Source organism: Lemur catta, chromosome 4, assembly GCF_020740605.2.
Source record: "Lemur catta isolate mLemCat1 chromosome 4, mLemCat1.pri, whole genome shotgun sequence".
In the NCBI taxonomy this organism is placed as follows: domain Eukaryota; kingdom Metazoa; phylum Chordata; class Mammalia; order Primates; family Lemuridae; genus Lemur; species Lemur catta.
Window position 1 is genome coordinate 47,204,706 of NC_059131.1, and position 22,112 is coordinate 47,226,817.

The 22,112-nt window shown below is 37.6% G+C and overlaps 1 protein-coding gene across 3 annotated transcripts in view; it reads right to left on the reverse strand.

Annotated features, from left to right (window-relative positions):
- USP34 (ubiquitin specific peptidase 34) overlaps nucleotides 1–22,112 on the reverse strand; it is a 221,669-nt gene that overhangs the window by 191,239 nt on the left and 8,318 nt on the right. For all 3 annotated transcript variants that reach the window (XM_045549681.1, XM_045549682.1, XM_045549683.1), the window contains exon 2: nucleotides 865–952. In XM_045549681.1, coding sequence (XP_045405637.1) covers nucleotides 865–952 — 88 coding nt within the window. The remainder of the gene's footprint in view (nucleotides 1–864; nucleotides 953–22,112) is intronic.

Below are 22,112 nucleotides of genomic sequence, written 5' to 3' on the forward strand. Positions count from 1 at the left end.
ATGGTACACAAGTTTTCAATAAAAACCTACTAATTCTTTTGGAACAAAAGAATCTACCAATTTTATTGAAAGAGAGAAGGAAAAGATAAAAGAAAAAGGGATACTATTTGAAATTAAACTATTCTGCTAGACTCCTATGATCAGCTAGACTGTGTACCTCAAAACATTTATTTACATAATGCTGCACTTAACATGTTCATTAATCACTGCACACAATGCTTCAAACATTCTCATCCATAAAAATTTTAGAAAGACCAAGAAGTTTAAATTGCATAGGTACACAAATTTAAAAAATTATTACTTTCATTGGCTTATTCAAGGGGGAAAAAGGATTAGCCATGACCAGGTAAATTACATTGAGGAACAGCAATTTGCAAATCCTTGTTATACACTTTGATTATATTAACAATGGTGTCCCCCAGGAGTTTTATTCTCTATATTCTCAATATATGTATTATTTAGAAATCAGTCTAATAAACATAATTATTATAGAAAAGTAACAAACAGCAAGTGGCTTCAACGAGTCCCCTAGCACAATACTCGTTTTTTCATTGATTAACTTTGTTACAAGCCTCCAGCCATGCCATAAAAATTCTTTAATCTTTCAAAATAATTTTTTCAGAATTTCAGTCATTCCCATAATGAAGGAGAAAGTAAAAGGAAGAAATTGATTTTTATGCTGTTTTAAAAACAGAATCATAATCAACTTCATGAGTAAAGAGAAGGTAAGAAAATTTAATAAATATTGACAAACTGTCACTTAACGACTAAAGGTATCCAATCCAACATCCTAAAAGAAAAATTTCATGACAAAGAATGGCAATTTCAAATACAACTCACAAAATTAGTCTTCAAAATACATACCTCTGTGTCCAGGAATTAATATAAGCAAATATTTTGAGAGTATGTTCCTTTCTGAGCTGCAGTCCATCACCACCTTCTACATCTGATACTGAAATAAAGTAGAAAAAAGAATTTTTAAAATTATGAATAAATAATACTAAACTAATATTAGAGCCAATACTTCAAAATAAAGCCTACACTTACAAATGCAAACATTTCACATAATTATTCTTTTGCTTTCACCAAAAAAAAAAAAATAAATCTTAGTTTATTTAATTAATGAGTAATTTTAGCTTAAGAATAGATTTTTGACAGATGTAACTGGGAGGGGGGCACTTTGCCAGTCATTCTGGTATTATCTCTCAACTCCAAATCTGCCCTTCTGTTCCATGCTTTGTGATGCTGGGGCTGGGACTCTGCAAGCTACATTTTTCATTTCCAGCTGGCTTCCTGTTAAGATCATCTTCCTCCAGGGCACTAGAAGAGGACTGGAGAGCAGAAGAGACCAAGGCCTTGTCAGCTTGCTATATCTGAAAGCATCACCCCGAAGCAGCAATGATTCCAGCCTCCAGCTTAACATTCTAAGAACTAGTTTCACGGTACTCGTCTCAGAGATATCAGCAGTAATAGCCAGGCAGTGTATCTTTCTTGAAGTCACAGCTTCCTCTGTAGTGCCCTCCTTTAAGTTACCAGATTCTGACAACCCTCTTTTCCTTTGTTTTACCAGCCTTAGGAAAGACTGGCTGCTTTCTGCAGTGATCATCATCTCTGGGTTTCTTCCAGTTTCCCTCTTCAAACACTAAAGATTTGTGCGATTATTTCCCTTGATTAAATTTTCTCTTCAATTTCCTGAACCCTGACTGATATGGTGACATTTTATATACAACCTGTACCAGTATGTAAGGAATCTAAAGTTAAATTGAGAAGAGAAACTGTATAAAGAAATACACAGTTTGGCTAAGCTTTCTAATATAAAATGTTTGATTATATGAGATCAGACGTCGGCTCGGCAAATTTTTCTGTAAAGAAAAGTAAATATTTTAGGTTTTGAAGGCCTTATATGTTCTCTGTCACAACTATGCAATTCTGCTCTTGTACCATGAAAGCAGTCATAGATAATATGTAAACAAACGAACATGACCAAGTTAAAAAACAAGAAGCTGGTCCAATTTGGCCCATGAGCCACATTTTGCCAACTCCATGCTGGACAAATAAAGGCCAATAAGACACATAATTCATGGCATTTAACTTCAGTAAGTCTAAAAGTCATCATTTATGTATTCATTTATATTTGTTGAACATTTTATATGTTAGGTACTAGATATTTAGTAGTGAATGAAATAACAACAGTCCTCACCTCATGGAATTTAGTCTAGTGACGAAGAGCAAGGACAAAAAGAGGTAAATAAGTGAACAAAAATATGCATACATATTGTGATGAGTGCCAAGAAGAAACCAAATAGGGTGTCACGCAACAAATAATACAGGATAACTCACCTTAGAATGGTGAGTCAGGAAGACTTTCTGAGGGGGTAAATTTTTTGTTTTTAAGACACAGGGTTTCACTATGTTGCCCGAGTGGAGCATAACGGTGATTCACAATAAGACCATGGCACACTATAGCCTCAAACTCCTGAGCTCAAGTGATCCTCCTGTGTTAGCCTCCCAAATAGCTGGGACTACAGGTGTGCATCACCATGCTAGGCCAGGCAGAGAGGGGGAGATTTTTAAGCAAAGACTGAAATGTTAAGAAATTATGCATTAAAAAAAGAGAAAAAGAGATTAAAGCATTCTAGGTAAAGAAGTTCATGTTTAAAGAAAAACCCAAGGATGATATGAAGAGAAATCCTTGGATGATTACTATATATAGACCCTAAGAACACTAGTTCAGATAGGAACAAGAAAATAAAGAGCTCTAAGTAAGACAGTTCCAAGGTGGGGGGGCTGAACATGTAGTTTGCATTTGATTTAAATGAAAAGAGTTTTTACTCTTTTACAGTAAAGAATTTTAAATACCTCAAGCCTGCAGAGGATGCAGGCTGGAAAATAAACATACACATACATAACCATGGCAACTACTAATTATAGGAATGAAAAAAACTGTACAAATCAGGGAATGTGTAATTACAGTACACTACCTGGCTCAGGAGTGAACAATGTTTACATTACCCTAACATATATACGATACTGATTCAAAAAAAAAAATCAGAAGGGTGTGGCAAGGCTAAAAGAACTAATCCTCTTCCACAGAAGGAATTCAAGAGACCAAAAGACCTTTGCTAGAAGTCAACAATTGAAAACATATATCAAGAAACAACAATATAATCTTATTATTTAGACACAGGCAGGTGAAAAGCTGAGGGGAAAATCAGATAGATTAGAAAGTGATTACCTCTAAGACAGAAAGGTAGGACAACAGCAAGAGACTGCTGTTTTTTGTTAGAAGCCTTGTAAAACCACTTGATTTTTTAAATACACATTGTTTAATAAAAATTAAAACAAAACACAAAAGGAATAGAGTATATTATCCAAAAGTTACTTTTTACAAACAAAATTTGTACTATACCTACTTGGGGTCTGACGTTAAAAGTTTAAGGCTGAGCACACTGGCTCACCTTTGTAATCCCAGCAACTCGGGAGGCTGAGGAAGGAGGGTTTCTTGAGGCCAGGAGTTCAAGAACAGCATGGACAACATACTGAGACTCTCTCTCTAAAAAAGGTAAAGAAAAATAGCCAGGTGTGGTGGTGTACACCTGTAGTCTCAGCTACTCCAGAGGCTGAGGTAGGAGGATTGCTTGAGCCCAGGAGTTCAAATACTGCAGTGAGCTATGATTGCACTATGGCACTCCAGCCTGGGCAACAGAGTGAGACCCTATATCAAAAGAGAAAAGGGGAGGGGAGGAAAAGGGAGGGGAGGGAGAAAGAAAATAAAGAAAACAGAAGGAAGGAGAGAAGAGAAGAAAAGGAGGAAGGGAGGGAGGAAGGAAGGAAGGATTGATTAAAACAACAAACCATCTGTATCCCTTATACCTGGGTAGTTTGTAAGAATATAATGTATACACCTGTAAGATTGTTACCGGAAAAAAAAAAAAGAAAAAGAAAAAAAGAATATAATGTAAATCAAATATTTAACTGGAAGGGGACATATTTTTTAAAAAATAAGACTACTTTTAGTAGGGTGATGGAGAAAGAACCCAGACTGAGATGAGTGAACTGAAAAATACTGTCCATTAGAAGATAAATGGATAATTAAGTTAATAAACTGAATCTCTATGTATCAAAAAATCTAATGCATAAATTCAAAATGAATAAAAATGGCAAGTTGCCAAAGGATACAGACAGTATGACATCATTTAACTTTTTACACATACACACACACACACACACACACTATGTATTTCCTGTAGACTTACCTACAATTATAGTACAAATACACTGATGATACAAATCAACATCAAAAGAATGGTTACATCTGGGGGAAAAGATGAAGAGAATAGAGGATGTGCTTTTAGCTACATCAGCCAATTATTATTTATTTTTAAAAAGCCAAAATAAAATGTTAACATCTATTAAATCTGGCAGATACATGGGTATCTTGGGGTTTTTCTATAGGTCTGACCTTTTTCATAACTAAATTTTTCCAGTTAAATATACCAAAAATCAACATACCCTTTTGCCTCCACTCTCTTCCAAAACCTCACTAAAATGACAGGAGAAAAATAGAACATAAATCTGTAAGGGCAAAAACAAGTAAATTTTGGGAGAAAATTGTACCAGACTTAGTAAACTAAATCAAGCTGAAAAAACAGGCTGATACTAGGGAAGAGAAGCAGGCTAATTTTGTCCCATGAAACCTCAGAAAAGCTCAGGAATTGGAAGCACTAAGTACAGAAATACAGGTGCAGACAAAAAAGATTAAAGCTTATTAAGAAGCAGTTAGACCCTCTCTTCCATTCCTCCCCTCCCCTCTCCCCTGCACACACACTCTTCCCAAAAGATTATGTTTTCTCTTTGGAAATGCTGAGCCACAAATATCTGGTCTTCAGAAAATCCTCCAGCTGAAAGCCAGGAGTATCATATTGAAAATATGTAAATGTCTATGTAATTGGCATTTCCTACTATGTCACATAAGCATTCTTTAGAAGCCTGTTATGCAAAATTTTACACTAATGAACGATGAGGTAACGGTAAAACAAGGTTAGAAGCCGACTACTCAAAACCTATGAAACTTTACACCCAGGGTACTGATAAAATTAATAACCAATCTGATTTAAAATAAACAAATGCTAGCAGAGTTAAATCTCTACTGGCACTTGTACCTAACCAGTGTCAATCAAACCTGCAGCTCTAGATCATGAGGTCCATGCTTCCTTTTTTTTTTTTTTTTTAAACAGAGTCAGAGTCTCACTTTGTTGCCCAGGCTAGAATGAGTGCTGTGGCGTCAGCCTAGCTCACAGCAACCTCAAACTCCTGGGCTTAAGCGATCCTTCTGCCTCAGCCTCCCGAGTAGCTGGGACTACAGGCATGCGCCACCATGCCCGGCTAATTTTTTCTATATATATTTTTAGTTGTCCAGATAATTTATTTCTATTTTTAGTAGAGACGGGGTCTCACTTAGGCTGGTCTCGAACTCCTGACCTCGAGCAATCCACCCACCTCGGCCTCCCAGAGGGCTAGGATTACAGGCGTGAGCCACCGCGCCCGGCCCATGCTTCCTTTTTTGATACGAAGATGCTTGAGAACACTCAGTTCTAATTAAAAGACTGCTTCCCAAAGAATTAAAAATTAAAAATAACCATTCTCATGAATCCATCATTTTAATGCCTTTCAGCTTTTTCAGCTTCTTCACATAGCTTTACAAAGGAGAAAACATTAAGGGTCCTTGCAGCCATCAAACCAATCATTAAATGTACAAGAAGGCATTTCTGAGGACTTTCAGCTTTTTTACTGTTTTTTATAGCAATCTAGGGTCTTCTCTTTAATCCCAAGAAAGCTTGTCAGGATCACTGTAAACATTAATGCAAGGAGGGAAATCCCATACGAACCAGTAAGATGTTCCATTATACCAAAATCTTTCCCCTATTTACCAACTGTGTATGAAGTTAATTCATGTTTTAAAAAAACATGCCTTGTGCTTGATCAAACTATATACTCAATATTGAGACTTATGGCACTCTTCCTCTACTCTCAGCTCCAGAAATGCTGGTAGCCCAAATAAAAGGTTGAAAGATTCCTCTCTGATAGTAAAGACTAGCCCAGGAGGAGTGAAAAAAAATTCTCTTGACCAGGGAAAGAAGGAAAAAACACAGGGCAGAAGTACATGACAAACAGTTATTAGCACCTATTCTGAAGACCAAGCTTTTGGGACCTAGATCACACCTGAGGGTCTGAAAGCCAAAGACACTACCATCAGGTAGAAGACCCTGACAACAAAATCTAGCAACCTGGACAGAATAAGACATAGTGGGGGGATAAGATGAGGTAACCACTGAAAATAAGCTCTTCGATTGTATGATTTCAGCAAGGAGAAGGGACCACAGTACACAACAAGCTACAACCATCATATCCTTCTCTAACACAAAGCACAAAGGGCACACATTCAGAAAAAAGCATACGTGTAGTAAGATACTCATCTTCACCAGAGGTCCACAGCAGCTTAATTCCGAACCAACACAAACTTTCCAACTCATTCCATTACATCCATCCCAGAACCAGAAAGTTAAGGGAAGAACATCTTATCAGAGCCAGATGCACAGCTAACATCATAGTCAATAGTAAAACACTGCAAGAAATCTTTTCCTCTAAGATCAGGAACAAGACAACGTGATCACTTTCACAACTTCTATTAACATAGCACTTGAAATTCTAGTCACAGCAATTTGGCATGATAAAGAAACTGGAAAGAAAAGAAGTAAAATTACCTCTCTTCATAGATCACATGAACCCACAGGAAAACCTAACGATTCCACAAAAAGAACTGTTAGAATAAATGATTTCAACAAAGTTGTAGGATACAAATCAAAATACAAAAATCAGATGCATTTCTATACCCTAGCAATGAACAGAGAAGGAAAATCCCATGTTCGTGGACTGGAAGACTTAATATTGCTAAATATCAACACTACCCAAAGTGATCTACAGAGTGAAAAGTCCCTATCAAAATCCCAACAACTTTTTCGCAGAAATAGAAAAATCCACCCTAAAATTCATACAGAATCTCAAGTGACCCTGAAGAACCAAAACAATCTTTAGAAAAGACAAATTAGGGCCGGGCGCAGTGGCTCACGCCTGTAATCCTAGCACTCTGGGAGGCCGAGGTGGGAGGATCCTTTGAGCTCAGAAGTTTGAGACCAGCCTGAGCAAGAGTGAGACCCCGTCTCTACCAAAAAAATAAAGAAATTAGCTGGACAACCAAAAACATATAGAAAAAATTAGCCAGGCATGGTGACGCATGCCTGTAGTCCCAGCTACTCGGGAAGCTGAGGCAGTAGGATTGCTTGAGCCCAGGAGTTTGAGGTTGCTGTGAGCTAGGCTGACGCCATGGCACTCTAGCCAGGGTGACAGAGCAGGACTCTGCCTCAAAAAAAAAAGAAAAGACAAATTAGGACTCACAACTTCCTGATTTCAAAACTTATTATACAAATCAAAACTAAGCCAGGTGTGGTGGCACATGCCTGTAGTCCCAGCTACTCAGGAGGCTCAGGCAGGTGAATCGCTTCAGCCCAGGAGTTCGAGACCAGCCTGGGCAACACAGGAATGCCCCATCTCTAAAAAAATAAAATAAAATTTAAATTTAAAAAATAGTTAAAAAATAGAAATTATTCTTAATTTTTTACTTGTGATCATTATCCTATGATTATATATTTACAAGTATTTGTCTTTTAAAGAACTATACTGACGCCTGTAATCCCAGCACTTTGAGAGGCCAAAGCAGGAGGATTGCTTGAGGCCAGTAGTTCGAGACCAGCCTGGACAACACAGCAAGACCACATCTCTACTAAAAAAAATTTAAATTTTAGCCTGGCAATGGTGGCACACACCTGCAGTCCTAGCTACTCAGGAGGCTAAGATGGGAGGATCACTTGAGCCTTCAGTTCAAGGCTATTGTGAGCTGTGCTGACACCACTGAACTCCAGCCTGGGCAACAGAGCAAGACTCTGTCTCTAAAAAATAAAAAACCAAGAAAACTATATTGAAATAGCTACAGATAACATAAAATACCTAGATTACCTTCAGAATAATTCAGTGAGCGAGGGAGAGGAAATGGGTAGGGTACAGATGAAACAAAATTGCCCACTTGTTGGTAAATGTTGTCTGGGTGATGGATACATAAGTGTTTACTGCCCACAAACCTTCCCACTTCTACACATGACTCTTTAAGTTTAAATTTTTCTACAATAAAGTTTTAAAATGACCAGGCATACCAAAAAACAAGACCACATACCATATAACCAAAAACATAGAGGGGGGAAAACAAGAAGACAATAAAACAGAAGATTGGATATTAGTTATTAGACCTAACTCTACAATAAGACATTCAAGATAATAGATAAGGGCTGGGCACGGTGCCTCATGCCTGTAATCCTAGCACTCTGGGAGGCCGAGGCGGGTGGATTGCTCGAGGTCAGGAGTTCGAGACCAGCCTGAGCAGGAGTGAGACCCCGTTTCTACTAAAAAATAGAAAGAAATTATCTGGCCAACTAAAAATGTATATAGAAAAAATGAGCCGGGCACGGTGGCGCATGCCTGTAGTCCCAGCTACTCGGGAGGCTGAGGCAGTAGGATTGCTTAAGCCCAGGAGTTTGAGGTTGCTGTGAGCTAGGCTGATGCCAGGGCACTCACTCTAGCCCAGGCAACAGAGCGAGACTCTGTCTCAAAAAAAAAAAAAAAAAAAAGATAATAGATAAGGTGGAGAATTTCAGCAAAGTTGTTAAGACTATTAAAAAAAGAATCAAAAGCTTAAGAATTAAAAGATACAATATCTGAAATTGAGATCAACAGATGGCTTTAATATCAGATTACACACAGATTAAGAGAGGATTAGAGAAAGAAAGATGGGTCAAAGAAAATATCCAGACTCAAGTATGGAGACACAAAAGACTAAAGAATGGAAAATATAGAAGAAAGCAAAAGAAACAAGAAGATGATAAAAAGGCATAAGTGAGGAAAGAAAGAATGGGGCAGGAACTACACATGTAGAAATAATGGCTAAGTACTTCCAAAACAAACTTTAAAAGACTAAAACCAGATTCAAGGAGCACTATGAATCCCAAGAAAAATACAAAAACAGATGTAGACCCATCATAGTAAAACTGCTGAAGACCAAAAACAAAGGCAAAATCTTAAAACTAAGCAGATGAGAAAAAAAGTTATCTTCAAAGAAGCAACAGTAAAACTGATGGCAGACTTCTCAGTAGAAACAACAAGAGCCAGAGACAATAGAATGACTTGCTGGAAGAAACATTAGTAACAGGCAAACTGTAAGTCAATATCCCATTTCAATGTTTGCTTGTCTGAAAATATACTTTATCTCCATTTTAGAAAACAAGCAAACACTGGAAAAAGTGTCAACAGCAGAACCACACTAAGGAAATGTTAAAAGAAAAATGATCCCAGATTAAAGGCCGGAGAAGCAAAAAAGAAGGAAGAGCTACAGAGTAAACGGGGGTAAATCTAAATTAACTATATAAAACAACATCAGGCCGGGCGCGGTGGCTCACACCTATAATACTAGCACTCTGGGAGGCCAAGGTGGGAGGATTGCTCGAGGTCAGAAGTTCGAGACCGGCCTGAGCAAGAGCAAGACCCCGTCTCTATTAAAAAAATAGAAAGAAATGATCTGGACAGCTAAATACATATATAGAAAAAAATGAGCTGGGCACAGTGGCACATGCCTGTAGTCACAGCTACTCGGGAGGCTGAGGCAGAAGGATTGCTTAAGCCTGGGAGTTTGAGGTTGCTGTGAGCTAGGCTGACGCCATGGCACTCTAGCCCGGCCAACAGAGCAAGACTCTGTCTCAAAAAAAACAACAACAACAACATCAATGTCTTATATAATCTTACAAATAAAAAGAATTAAAATACACTACAACAAAAACACGGAATAGAGTAAACCAAATTAAAGTACTCTAAGGCCTTGCTACTCAAAGTGTGTTCCAAGGACCAACAGTATCAGCATCATCTGGAAGCTTGTTAGAATGAAGACTCTCAGGCAAAACCTCAGGCTAAGAATCTTCATGTTCTCTAAGATCCCAGGTGATTCATCTACACATTAAAGTTCCAGAGGCCTTACTCAAAGGTCTGCAAAGGAGTGAAGTACTAAAATATTATAGATTCAAGTGTGAGAAAGTCACATAAGCAAGATTCAGGGTAAAGAAGCAAGAAAGAGAATAAACATGAGAACAATATAAAGGATTTGATTTCCCTTTTGTTGAATTTGATGACAGAGCAGGATACTTACATCGAAATGTCTAGCACTAACAAGGGTATAGGACTGAAGCTTGGAAAATTGGTCCAGGCTAGAAATATACTCTGAAAGTTGTATGAAAAGTGAAGTCATGAGAGTAAATTGAATCCTTACTTCCATTTCTTCATAAAATATAGAGCAAAGGACTAAACCTTGGGTAATCTCCACACTTAAAAGACTGAAGTAACAAAACCCTGAGTAAGGAAGGAGAAAATTTTAAGATTATGCAGCCCAGCAGTTGTCAAACTTTTTGTTTTTGTTTTCCAGACTCCCTATTACACGCTTAAATATTTAAGACTTCAAAAAGCTTATGTGCAGGTGGTTTATATCTACCAACATTTACTGTATTATGAACTAACACTTAGAAATATTTATATGTTAGCTTATAAATGATAAATTCATTAGATATTTTCCACTAAAAAGAAAATCAGTGAGACAAGCAAAATAGTTAATACAGTTTTGAAAATCTAGGTCTGGCTTAACAGTTCTGCTTCTGGATTCTTTCTGTGGCCATATATGATTTTGGTTGAAGTATACAAAGAAAACCCATCCTCAAAAGATCTGATGTTGGAAGTAGAAATATTTTAATAGCCTTGTCAAGTAATGCTGGATATTTTCTTCTTTGATATTACACCAAGTCAATGATAATTTTTTAAAATTAGTTGCAATCTGAAAACTGAAATCATTATCAGTATTCTGTTACAATAAAACCCATGATCTACCTTACTCTATGAATAGATCTTTTGCCCACTCATAATTTTGTAACATCATGCATTGGTGATTTGGAAATTACTGGTTGACTAAGTTATGCAGATCTTTCAAATGTTAGCACATTTCATTACACAGTATCAAAAAGTTACATCATCAATAGTCCCATCAATCTCACCAGAAAAATTTAACTATTGGGCAGCTGTCAAGCTCACAGTGCCAGGTAGAAGTTTTCCAAAATTCTAATTTTTGGCTGAAAGCTCAAAATTTAACATTGGCAACTAACATCAGACTTCCTTGAAGTAACATGCTTACTTTATTTAAGAAAATGCCTGTCCAAGATCAAAAATCTGAATAATCTTGTGAGTCAATCATTCCTTCAAAGAGAAATGATGTTTCATGAAAAAACCAGCTACCTCACAACTCAATCACATGCCCATTTTTCCAAGGCAACCATCTTACTGCAATATGCACCAGAAATGCTTTACATGAATTTTTCATTTCATAGCACAGAGTATTAAAAAGACATGTACACAAAGTCTGAAATTTAATAAAATTAATAATTTTCACTGCATTATTAAGGACACGATATATACGTTTTTTAAGCAGCATGTGTTTGGCAGCAAAGAATACAGTAACTACTTAATGCCACTGTCTTGTCTCATGCAAAGTGGCCAGCAGTTTTATACACCACGTCTTTGCATTATCAGTGATAATGTCAACATAGTTAAAAATAATGTCTTGAAGACCCTTTGACAAGCTCTCTGGGACCTCCAGGATTTCACAGATCATACCCTAAAAATCACTTATGGGGCCAAATGAAGACATAGATTTCATTAAAAAGGGAGGTCTATGAAGAAACAGGCATCCTAATTGGAAGAAGAAAGTAAAACTGTTACTATTCACAGATGACAGGATATTGTATATAGAAAATGCTAAGGAATCTACCAAAAAAAAAGGAATGAGTTCAACAAAGTTGCAGGATACAAGATGAATACACAAAGTCAACTGCATTTCCACACATTAGCAATGAACAATCCAAAAGTCAAATTTAGAAAACAATTTCATTTACAATAGCATCAGAAAGAATAAAATTCTGCCTGGGAATGGTAGCGCACACCTGTAATCCCCACACTTTGGGAAGCCAAGAAAGAAGCAAGACCCCATCTCTACAAAAAAATTTTTTTCATTATGGAGAAAAAAAAGAATTCTTAGGAATATATTTAATAATAAGTGCAAAACTTATACTCCGTAAAATACAACATATAGTTGAAACTGTTAGAGACAACGTAAATAATTGGAAAGATACCCTATATTCATGGATCAGGAAACTTAACATTGTTAAGATGATAATATTCTTCAACTTGATATACAGATTCACCACCATCTGTGTCAGAATTCCAGCTGGCTTCTTTGTAGAAACTGACAAGCTGATCCTAAAATTCATGTGGAAACTCAAGGGACCCAGAATACCCAAAATAATTTTGAAAATGGACAAAGAAAATTGACATTTTCCAATTTCACTACAAAGCTACAGTGATGAACACAGTGTAGTACTGACATAAGGATAGACATATAGATCAATGGAACAAAACTGAGAGTCCAAAAATAAACCTATGTATATGGCCAATTGATTTTTTTTTTTTTTGGTAGAGATGGGGATCTCACTATATTATCCACACTGGTCTCAAACTCCTGGCCTCAAGTGATCCCCCGAATCAGTCTCCCAAAGTGCTGGGATTACAGGAGTGAGCCACCATGCCAGCCTCATATGATTTTCAAAAAGGCTGCCAAGACCATTCAATGGGGAAAAGCAGTCTTTTCTAAAAATGGTGCTGGGATGAACAAACAGCCTCATGCACAAGAAAGTTGTATCCTTTCCTTATACAATATATAAAAATAACTCAAAATGGATCAAAGGCCTAAATTTAAGAGTCAAACTATCAAAACTCTTAAAAGATCAGGGTAAATTTTCATGACCTTGGATTTGGCAACAGATTGTCAGATGTGACACCAAAAGTACAAGCAACAAAAGAGATAAATTGAACTTCATCAATATTAACTTTTGTGCTTCAAAGGACACTATCAAGAAATAAAAAGACAACCCATTCATGAGAGAATGTACTTGCAAATCATATATCTGACAATGTATTTTTATCTAGAATATATAAAAAAGTCTTACAACTCTGTAATAAAAAGACAATCCAATAGTGGGCAAAGGATCTAAAGAGGTATTTCTCCAAAGATGATACACAAACGACAAGCACATGAAAAAATGGTCATCATCATGATTCATCAGAGAAATGCAAAATCAAAACCACTATATAGTACGATGATGTAATTTTGTTTTTTTTTTTTTTTTATACAAGAGTCTCACTCTGTTGCCTGGGCTAGAGTGCCATGGCGTCAGCCTAGCTGACAGCAACCTCGAACTCCTGGGCTCAAGAGATCCTCCTGCTTCAGCCTCCCAAGTAGCCAGAACTAAGGCACGTGCCACCACATCCGGCTAATTTTTTTCTATTTTTAGGAGAGACGGGGGTCTCACTCTTGTTTAGGCCACTCTCAAACTCCTGAGCTCAAGCTATCCTCCCACCTCGCCCTCCCAGAGTGCTAGGATTACAGGCATGAGACACCACACCCGGCCTAGATAGATGTAATTGTAAAAGGCAAAATAATAACAGGTGTTGGTGAGGATAAGAAATTAGAACTCTTGTATGAGGGATGGGAATATAAAATAGTGCAGTATTTTTAAGAGTCTAGCAGCTCCTCAAAAAAACACATTAACTGTCATGTGAGCTGTATTTAACTCATGTTAGTTTAGAGCCCGGGGCCTCAAGAAGCATATGTAACTCACACATTTCTTCACCTTGGGAGCCACATGAACTATTTGTCAAGTTGCATACAACTCACAAACAAAAAACAATAAAAAATAAATTTTTCATTAAATTAGAAAGGATCTTTTTGTTTTCAAAGTTTTTATTCTATTTTTGTAATAACACACCACAGTCCCAGGGGGGAAAAAAATTATTTTTAGTGTGGCAATGTGTTAAACTGAGTTACCATTTGACCTAGTAATTACACTATTATAGATATGTACCCTAGAAAAATGAAAACATAGGTCCACAGAAAAACTTGTACACAAATATTCAAACAAGCATTATTGAATACAGCCACAGGTAGAAACAAACGCCCATCAACTGTGGGCATATATAAAATGTGGCCAAGGAATATTACTTGGCCATAAAAAAGAATGAAGTACTGACATGTGCCACAACATAGATGAACCCTGAAAGCACTATGTTAACTGAAAGAAGACAATTACAGGAGACCATATATTGTCATTTCATTTATCACCAGTCCCCAACCTTTTTAGCACCAGGGACGGGTTTCATGGAAGACAATTTTCCCACAGACGGGGTTGGGGGAGGTGGAGCTCAGGCAGTGATGCGGGGGATGGGAAGCAGCTGTAAATTCAGATGAAGCTCGCTTGCCCACTGCTCACCTCCTTCTGTGCAGCCCAGTTCCTCACAAGTCACCAATACCAGTTTGCAGCCTGGGGATTGGGGACCACAGATTTATGTGAAAGGTTCAGAATAGGCAAATATATACAGACTGGCAGTTGCTTAGGGACAGGGGGATGGGAAGTAGGGAGGCTGTGGGGTTTCCTTTTGAGGTGATGAATTGACTATGGTGATAGCTGCACAACTCTGAATATAATGGAAGGCATTAAGTTGTATACTTTAAATGGGGGTGTAAGGTATATGAACTGTAGTTCAACATAGCTGTTACAAAAAAATAAATAATAATGTGAAGATCTCATTTATAGTAGGAACAAGAAACAAAAATACCTAAAAAAATGTAGAAGAAATTTGCAGAACCTATATGAGGAAAAAACTACCACAAAACTTCAGAAAGAAACATAGATATTATACAAAAATGGAAAAATACAGTATGCTTCCTGAAGAGGAAGAAGCAATACTGTAAAATGTCAACTCTTGCTCCATTTGTAAACATAAGGCAATTTCAATAAAATAAAAATTCTAATATAATTGGAGGGGAGGTGGAGAAAAAAAGGATTCTAAGGTTTCATCTTAAGGAATAAATAACTTTTCACCAGCTATTTGGTTTAACAGTAGCAGGTACTAAGAAAAATTATAAAGTGACTAAATTAAAACCAGATGATGAATTAAATAAAAAGCTTAAAAATAGCCCTCCAGGAATATACTCATAAATTTTATACAAGACAGAGGTGGCATTTCAAATCAATGGAAAGAAGAGGAATTATTCAGATATGCTAAGACCACTGAGTCATAGTTTAGAAAAATTAATGTTAGATCCCACTTCATACTTTATACCAAAAAAAATTCCAGATGGATAAAAAGTTGAATTTACCAAATTCATAAAAGCTACAAAAAGATTTAAATGAGTATCTGATCTCACAGTGGGAAAGATCTTTCTAAATAACAAAGATTATTCACTATTAAAATTCAGGAACCAAATACATCAATACAAATAATGCAATAAATACTCCTTGCAGTTTAGGATAATGAATGTATTCTTTTCCCCCTGCCATATAGATTTTTAAAAACATAATATCTAATGCCAAAAAAATTTAAAAAACCAGGCACTCTCATATACTACTGTTGGGATATAAATTAATACAACCTTTCTAGAGGGCAACTGACAATCAGAACTCAAAAAAAATTTTTATCTCTTGAACTCAAAAAAAATTTTATCTCTTGACCCAGGACATGACCCAGATTTCTAACTCAAGGATATCTGAATAACTTTTTTTAACAGAAAAACACTAGTTAAATATGTGTCATATTCAAAAGACTAAAAATAGCCTGCCATTACATTTTATTCTCAGATACATAAGGATACCAGAGGCCAGGCATAGTGGCACACACCCTTAATCCCAGCATTTTGGGAGGTTGAGGAAGGAGGATCACGTGAGCCCAGGAGTTCGAGACCAGCCAGGGCAACACTGAGAGACCTCATCTCTACAAAAAATTTTTACAAATTAGGTAGGCATGGTGGTGCACACTGTAGTCCCCCCTACTAAGGAGGCTGAGGCAGGAGGATTGTCTGAGCCCAGGAGTTCAAGGTTAGAGTGAGCTATGATTGTGCCACTGCATATTACCCTGGGTGACAGAGCAAGATCTTTTTTTTTTTTTTTTTTTTGCGATACGGTTTTCAAGCTTATTTATAAGTCAACTACCATAGTCTTCCCCTTCCCTCATCCTCAGTTTTGCTTTCTGTGGTTTCATTAACCTATAGTCAACCACAGTCCAAAACAATTCATAAGTTTTAAATTGCATGCTGTTCTGAGTAGTGTAATGAAATTTTGTGCCATCTCACATGGGACATGAATCATCCCTTTGTCCAGTATAGCCACAATGTATATGCTGCCCACCCATCAGCCACTTAGTACCTATCCTGGTTATCAGATCAACTGCCAAAGTATTGCAGTGCTTTTGTTCAAGTAACCATTATTTTACTTAATAATGTCCCAAAAGCACAGGCATAGTGATGCTAGCGATTCAGATATGCCAAAGAGAAGCTTCCTTTAAATGAAAAGGTGGAAGTTTTCAAAATAATAAGGAAAAATATATAGTGTATTATAGAGCTCACTACTATCTGCAGTTTTAGGTATCCCCCTTAGATAAGGGGAAACTACCATTATATACTTATATACTTTTCTCTTCAAAAATAACCCTACACAGAAATCCAATCTATAAAATAGGCAAAAGTGAGCTTCTGTTTTTTGTATTTTTGGTTTTTTTTTTTTTTAAGAGACAGGGTCTTACTCTGTCGCCCGGGCTGGAGTATAGTGGCACAGTCACAGCTTGCTGTAACCTCGAATTCCTGGACTCAAGTGATACTCCCACCTCAGTTTCCCAAGTAGCTGGGACTACAGGCACACAGCACCACATGCATAGCTAATTTTTTTAATTTTTTGTAGAGACAGGGTTTCTCTATGTTGTACAGGCTGGTTTCAAACTCCTGGCCTCAAGCGATCCTTCCGAGTTAGCCTCCCAAAGTGCTGGGATTACAGGCATGAGTCACCACGCCTGCCAAGCTTTTAATTTTAAAACAAGGGAAGGGGTTTCCAAGCCCCCTCACTCCCTTGAAATAGGGACAATCCCATTCTAAGAAACAGTTTATAGGCCAAGTATGGTGGCTCACGCCTACAATCTTAACACTCTGGGAGGCCAAGGTGAGAGGATAGTTTGAGGTCAGGAGTTTGAGACCAGCCTGAGCAACAGCAAGACCCCATCTGTACTAAAAATAGAAAAAATTAGCTGGGCATGGTGGCACACACCTGTAGGAGGCTGAAGCAGGAGGACTGCTTGAGCCCAGGAGTTCGAGGTTTCAGTAAGCTGTGATGGCACCACTACACTCTAGCCAGAACAAGAGAGCGAGACTGTCTCAAAAAAAAAAAAAAACCCCATTTATAAACCACGACCATTAATGAAAATCTTGAAGAGGAAAGAAGGACAAGATCCTGTGGCTTGCTTGCCACCAGTCATATCCCTCCAGGTTGATTTTTTTTTTTATTTCATTTTCCCACAAGGATAGCATCAGATTCTGTTAAGCACCTTGACGTAATAAAAATGTCATATCTACACAATGGTGGTTCCTATCTCATTTTCTTCTTTGATCCAATGTTTTGCCACATTGGTTCTTAGATCAAAGAAGAAAATGAGATCGCTGTAATGAGAAGTTACTTATTAGTTCTATGATGATCCTTTACTAACCTTTTACTCTTTTCTAAGTGATATTTAATAGTGGCAAATTTTTCTTGTAGTTCCCAAAATGAGGGGGAAAAACCAACCTTAGACAATATTGGCCAATTTCTGCTCTTCTGAAAACTTAACTAAAACTTCAAAATCATACATGACAATATGCTCTATCACCTTCACTGGATATAATCTGCCTAGACTTGGAGATTGTATTAATAAAACACCACTTGCAATCCCTCATTATTTCCTCACCAATCTGAAGGTTAAATTCCTTCATATATGGTTTATCTTGCTAGTTTAAGAACTCCCTTAGAACAGCAGTCCCCAACCTTTTTGGCACCACGAACCAGTTTCATGGAAGACAATTTATCCATGAATGGTGGGGGGCAGAAGGGGCAGTGCAGAGCTCAGGTGATGATGCAAAAGATAGGGAGCAGTTGTAAATACTTTGTCTGCCACTCACTTCCCACTGTGCCCTCCCTAATCCCCCCCTAAGTTTCATGGAAGACAATTTTGGGGGAGAGGATGCTCTGCAGCTGGAGGTTGGGGACCACAAGATTACAATATGGTATTTGTACTGTAACTTTTCTGTTTTTTGTTTGTTTGTTTTGACATAGAGTCTCACTCCGTTGCCTGGGCTACGGTGCTGTGGCATCAGCCTTAGCTCACAGCAACCTCAAACTCCTGGGCTCAAGCAATCCTCCTGACTCAGTCTCCCAAGGAGCTGGGACTACAGGCAAGTGCCACCACATCCAGCTAATTTTTTTTTTCTATTTTTAGTTGCTCATCTGATTTATTTTTATTTTTAGTAGAGACCTCATTCTTGCTCAGGCTGGTCTCAAACTCCTGAAATCAAGCAATCCTCCTGCCTTGGTCTCCCAGAGTGCTGGGATTACAGGCATGAGCCACCATGCCCAGCCCCTTTTCTATGTTCAGATACTATTCCTCTACCGTTGTGTTGCAACTGCCTATGGTATTCAGTACAGTAACATGCTGTACAGGTTTGTAGCCTGGGAGTGACAGACTGTACCATATAGCCTAGGTATGTAGTAGGTTATACCATCTATGTTTGTGTAACGATGTTCACACAACAATGACATCACCTAAGGATACATTTCTCGGGTGGTATCTCCATTGTTAAGCAACACATAACTGTATTTATCTTCTTACTTCAAAAGCCCTGTTGTCTTAAGCATTTTTCTTGTCTCAGTTTATTCTAAGCTTTAGTGCTCTTACTCCTCTACATTCCTAGTTGGTTAATGAGCCTTTCTTAACAATCAGAAAATGGTTCATGAGTCTGAAATTAAAGTTAGTAGAGGAAGTCCTTGCCAGAGCAATCACATAAGAGAAAAAAAAAAGGCATCCAAATTGGAAAAGAGGAAGTCAAAGTATCCCTGTTTGCTGATGATATGATCTTGTATCTAGAAAACCCTAAAGACTCCACCAAAAAACTCTAAGATTTGATAAATGAATTCAGTAATGTCTGATGATACAAAAATCAACATACAGAAATCAGTAGCATTTCTACAAACCAGTAATAATCTAGAACAGAAACAAACAAGAAGGCAACCCCATTTACAGAAGACTGAAACTGGACTCTATCTCTCACCCTATATAAAATCACTCAAGATGGATTAAAGACTTGAATGGAAGACCTGAAACTATAAGAATACTAGAAGAAAACCTAGGGAAAACTCTTCTGGACATTGATCTAGCCAAAGAATTCATGACTAAGACCTCAAAAGCACAGGCAACAGAAACAAAACTAGACGAATGGAACTTAACTTTCTATGCTGCCCAGGCTGGTCTCAAACTCCTGGCCTCAAGTGATCCTCCCACCTCAGCCTCCCACCTCAGCCTCCCAAATTAAACTACAAGGCTTCTGTACAGCAAAACAAATAATCAACACAGTGAACAACCTGCAGAATGGGAGAATATATTTGCAAACTATACATCCAACAGAGGACTAATATCCAGAATTTACAAGGAACTCAACTCAAACAACAAAAAAACCCACAAATAACCCCATTAAAAAGAGAACTAAGGACATAAATATTTTTCAAAAGAAGACAAATGGCTACCAAGCACATGAACAAATGTTCAACATCATTAATCAGAGAAATGCAAATTAAAATGAATTATCATATTATACCAATCAGAATGGCTGTTATTAAAAAGAAAAAATAATAGATGTTGGTGAGAATACCCAGAAAAGGGAACTCTTAGACACTGTTTGTGGGAATGTAAATTAGCACAACCTCTATGGAAAACAGTATGGAGATTTTGCAAAGAACTAAAAATAGAACTACCATATGATCCAGCAATCCCACTTCTGGGTATCTACACAAAGGAAAAGAAATCAAGACATAAAAAAGATACCTGCACTTGTATGTTTATTGAAGCACTATTCACAAGAGCAAAGCTATAGAATCAACCTAAGTGTCCTTCAACAAAGGACTGGATAAAGAAAATGTGGTATATATACACAATGCAATACTACTCAGCCATAAAAAAGAATGAAATCCTGTCTTTTGCAGCAACATGGATGGAACTGAAGGCTATCTTAAGTGAGACAACTCAGACACAGAAAGACAAATACTGCATGTTCTCACATGCAGTAGGAGCTAAACAACATGTATGTACACATAGTAGCAGAGTGTGGAATGATGGACAATGGAGAATCAGAAGGTTGAAGAGGTGGGAGGGGAATGGATGATGGGAAGTTGCTGGGTGGGTGGAATGTGTATTACTCCAAAGATGGATGCACTGAAGGAGGCCCTGACTTCACCACAATATAATAATATCAATGTAGCCAAATTGCACTTGCATCCCATGAATATATACAAATAAAAAATAAATGAAAGACCAGAAACAAAAAAGTTTTTAAAATAATAAAGATGGGACCCAGGCATGGAGGCTCATGCCTGCAATCCCAGCACTCTGGAAGGCCGAGGCAGGAGGACTACTTGAGGCCAGGAGTTCGAGACCAGCCTGGACAACACAGAGAGATCCTGTTTCCACAAAATAAAAAAATGATTAGGCCGGGTGCGGTGGCTCACACCTGTAATCCTAGCACTCTGGGAGGCCGAGGTGGGTGGATTGTTTGAGCTCAGGAGTTTGAGACCAGCCTGAGCCAAGAGCGAGACCCCATCGCTACTAAAAAAAAATAGAAAGAAATTAGCTACGCAACTAAAAAAAAAAAAAATATATATATATATAAAATTAGCTGGGCATGGTGGCACATGCCTGTAGTCCCAGCTACTCGGGAGGCTGAGGCAGAAGTATTGCTTGAGCCCAGGAGTTTGAGGTTGCTGTGAACAAGGCTGACACCATGGCACTCTAGCCCGGGCAACAGAGTGAGACTTTGTCTCAAAAAAAAAAAAAAAAAAAAAAAAAAAAGTTTAAAAATTAGCCAGGTGTGGTGGTATGTGCCTGAAGTTCAGCTACTTGGGAGGCTGAGGCAGGAAGATTGCTTGAGCCTAGGATTTCAAGGTCACAGTGAGCTATGATCTCACCACTGCACTCCAGCGTAGGTGACAGAACAAGATGCCCTCTCTTTAAAAATAAAAAAAATTAAAAAAAAGGAGCAAGACAGAAAATGGAGAAAAAAGAAAATTAAAACAAAGTTACTAAAATAAAAAGTACCTCACTGTTTTGTCTTATGGTAATTTAAAACCAGCACATTGTACTCTTATGTTTTTAGAGCCCATAGACCCAGGAGTAACAATAAACACTTTAAAACCATGAAGCATATATTGGGAGGCCAACATGGGAGGATCACTTGAGGCCAGAGGCTCATGACCAGCCTGAGCAACACAGCAAAACCTACTGTCTACAAAAAATTTAAAAAATTAGCCAGGCATGGTGGTGCACAACTGTAGTCCCAGCTACTCGGGAGGCTGAGGCAGGAGGATCACTTGAGCCCAGGAGTTTGAGGTTGCAGTGAGCTAAGATGACACCACTGTATTCTAGTAACAGAGAAAGATCCTGTCTCAAAAACAAACAAACAAACAAAAAAACCCACAAAACTATAAAGCCTATATACTGATGCTCTGATGTTCTGAGGACATGTTTTTAAAATTTTATTTTTTATTTTTTAGCTAGACACCATTATTTTTAAAATTTTATCTTATAGCCATATTTCCTTCCAGATATACCATATGAGCTACTCAACAATCTGACTTCACACACTTTATTCAAGGTGATAATCAGACTACAACCTAAATGTCTCCCAATAGAGGACTGGTTAAGTTACAGTATGACCAAATAACGGAAAATTATATTGAAGGAAAGCTATTAACAATTATAATGCATGTGCGCATTGACATGGAAAGATGCCTACATCTTAC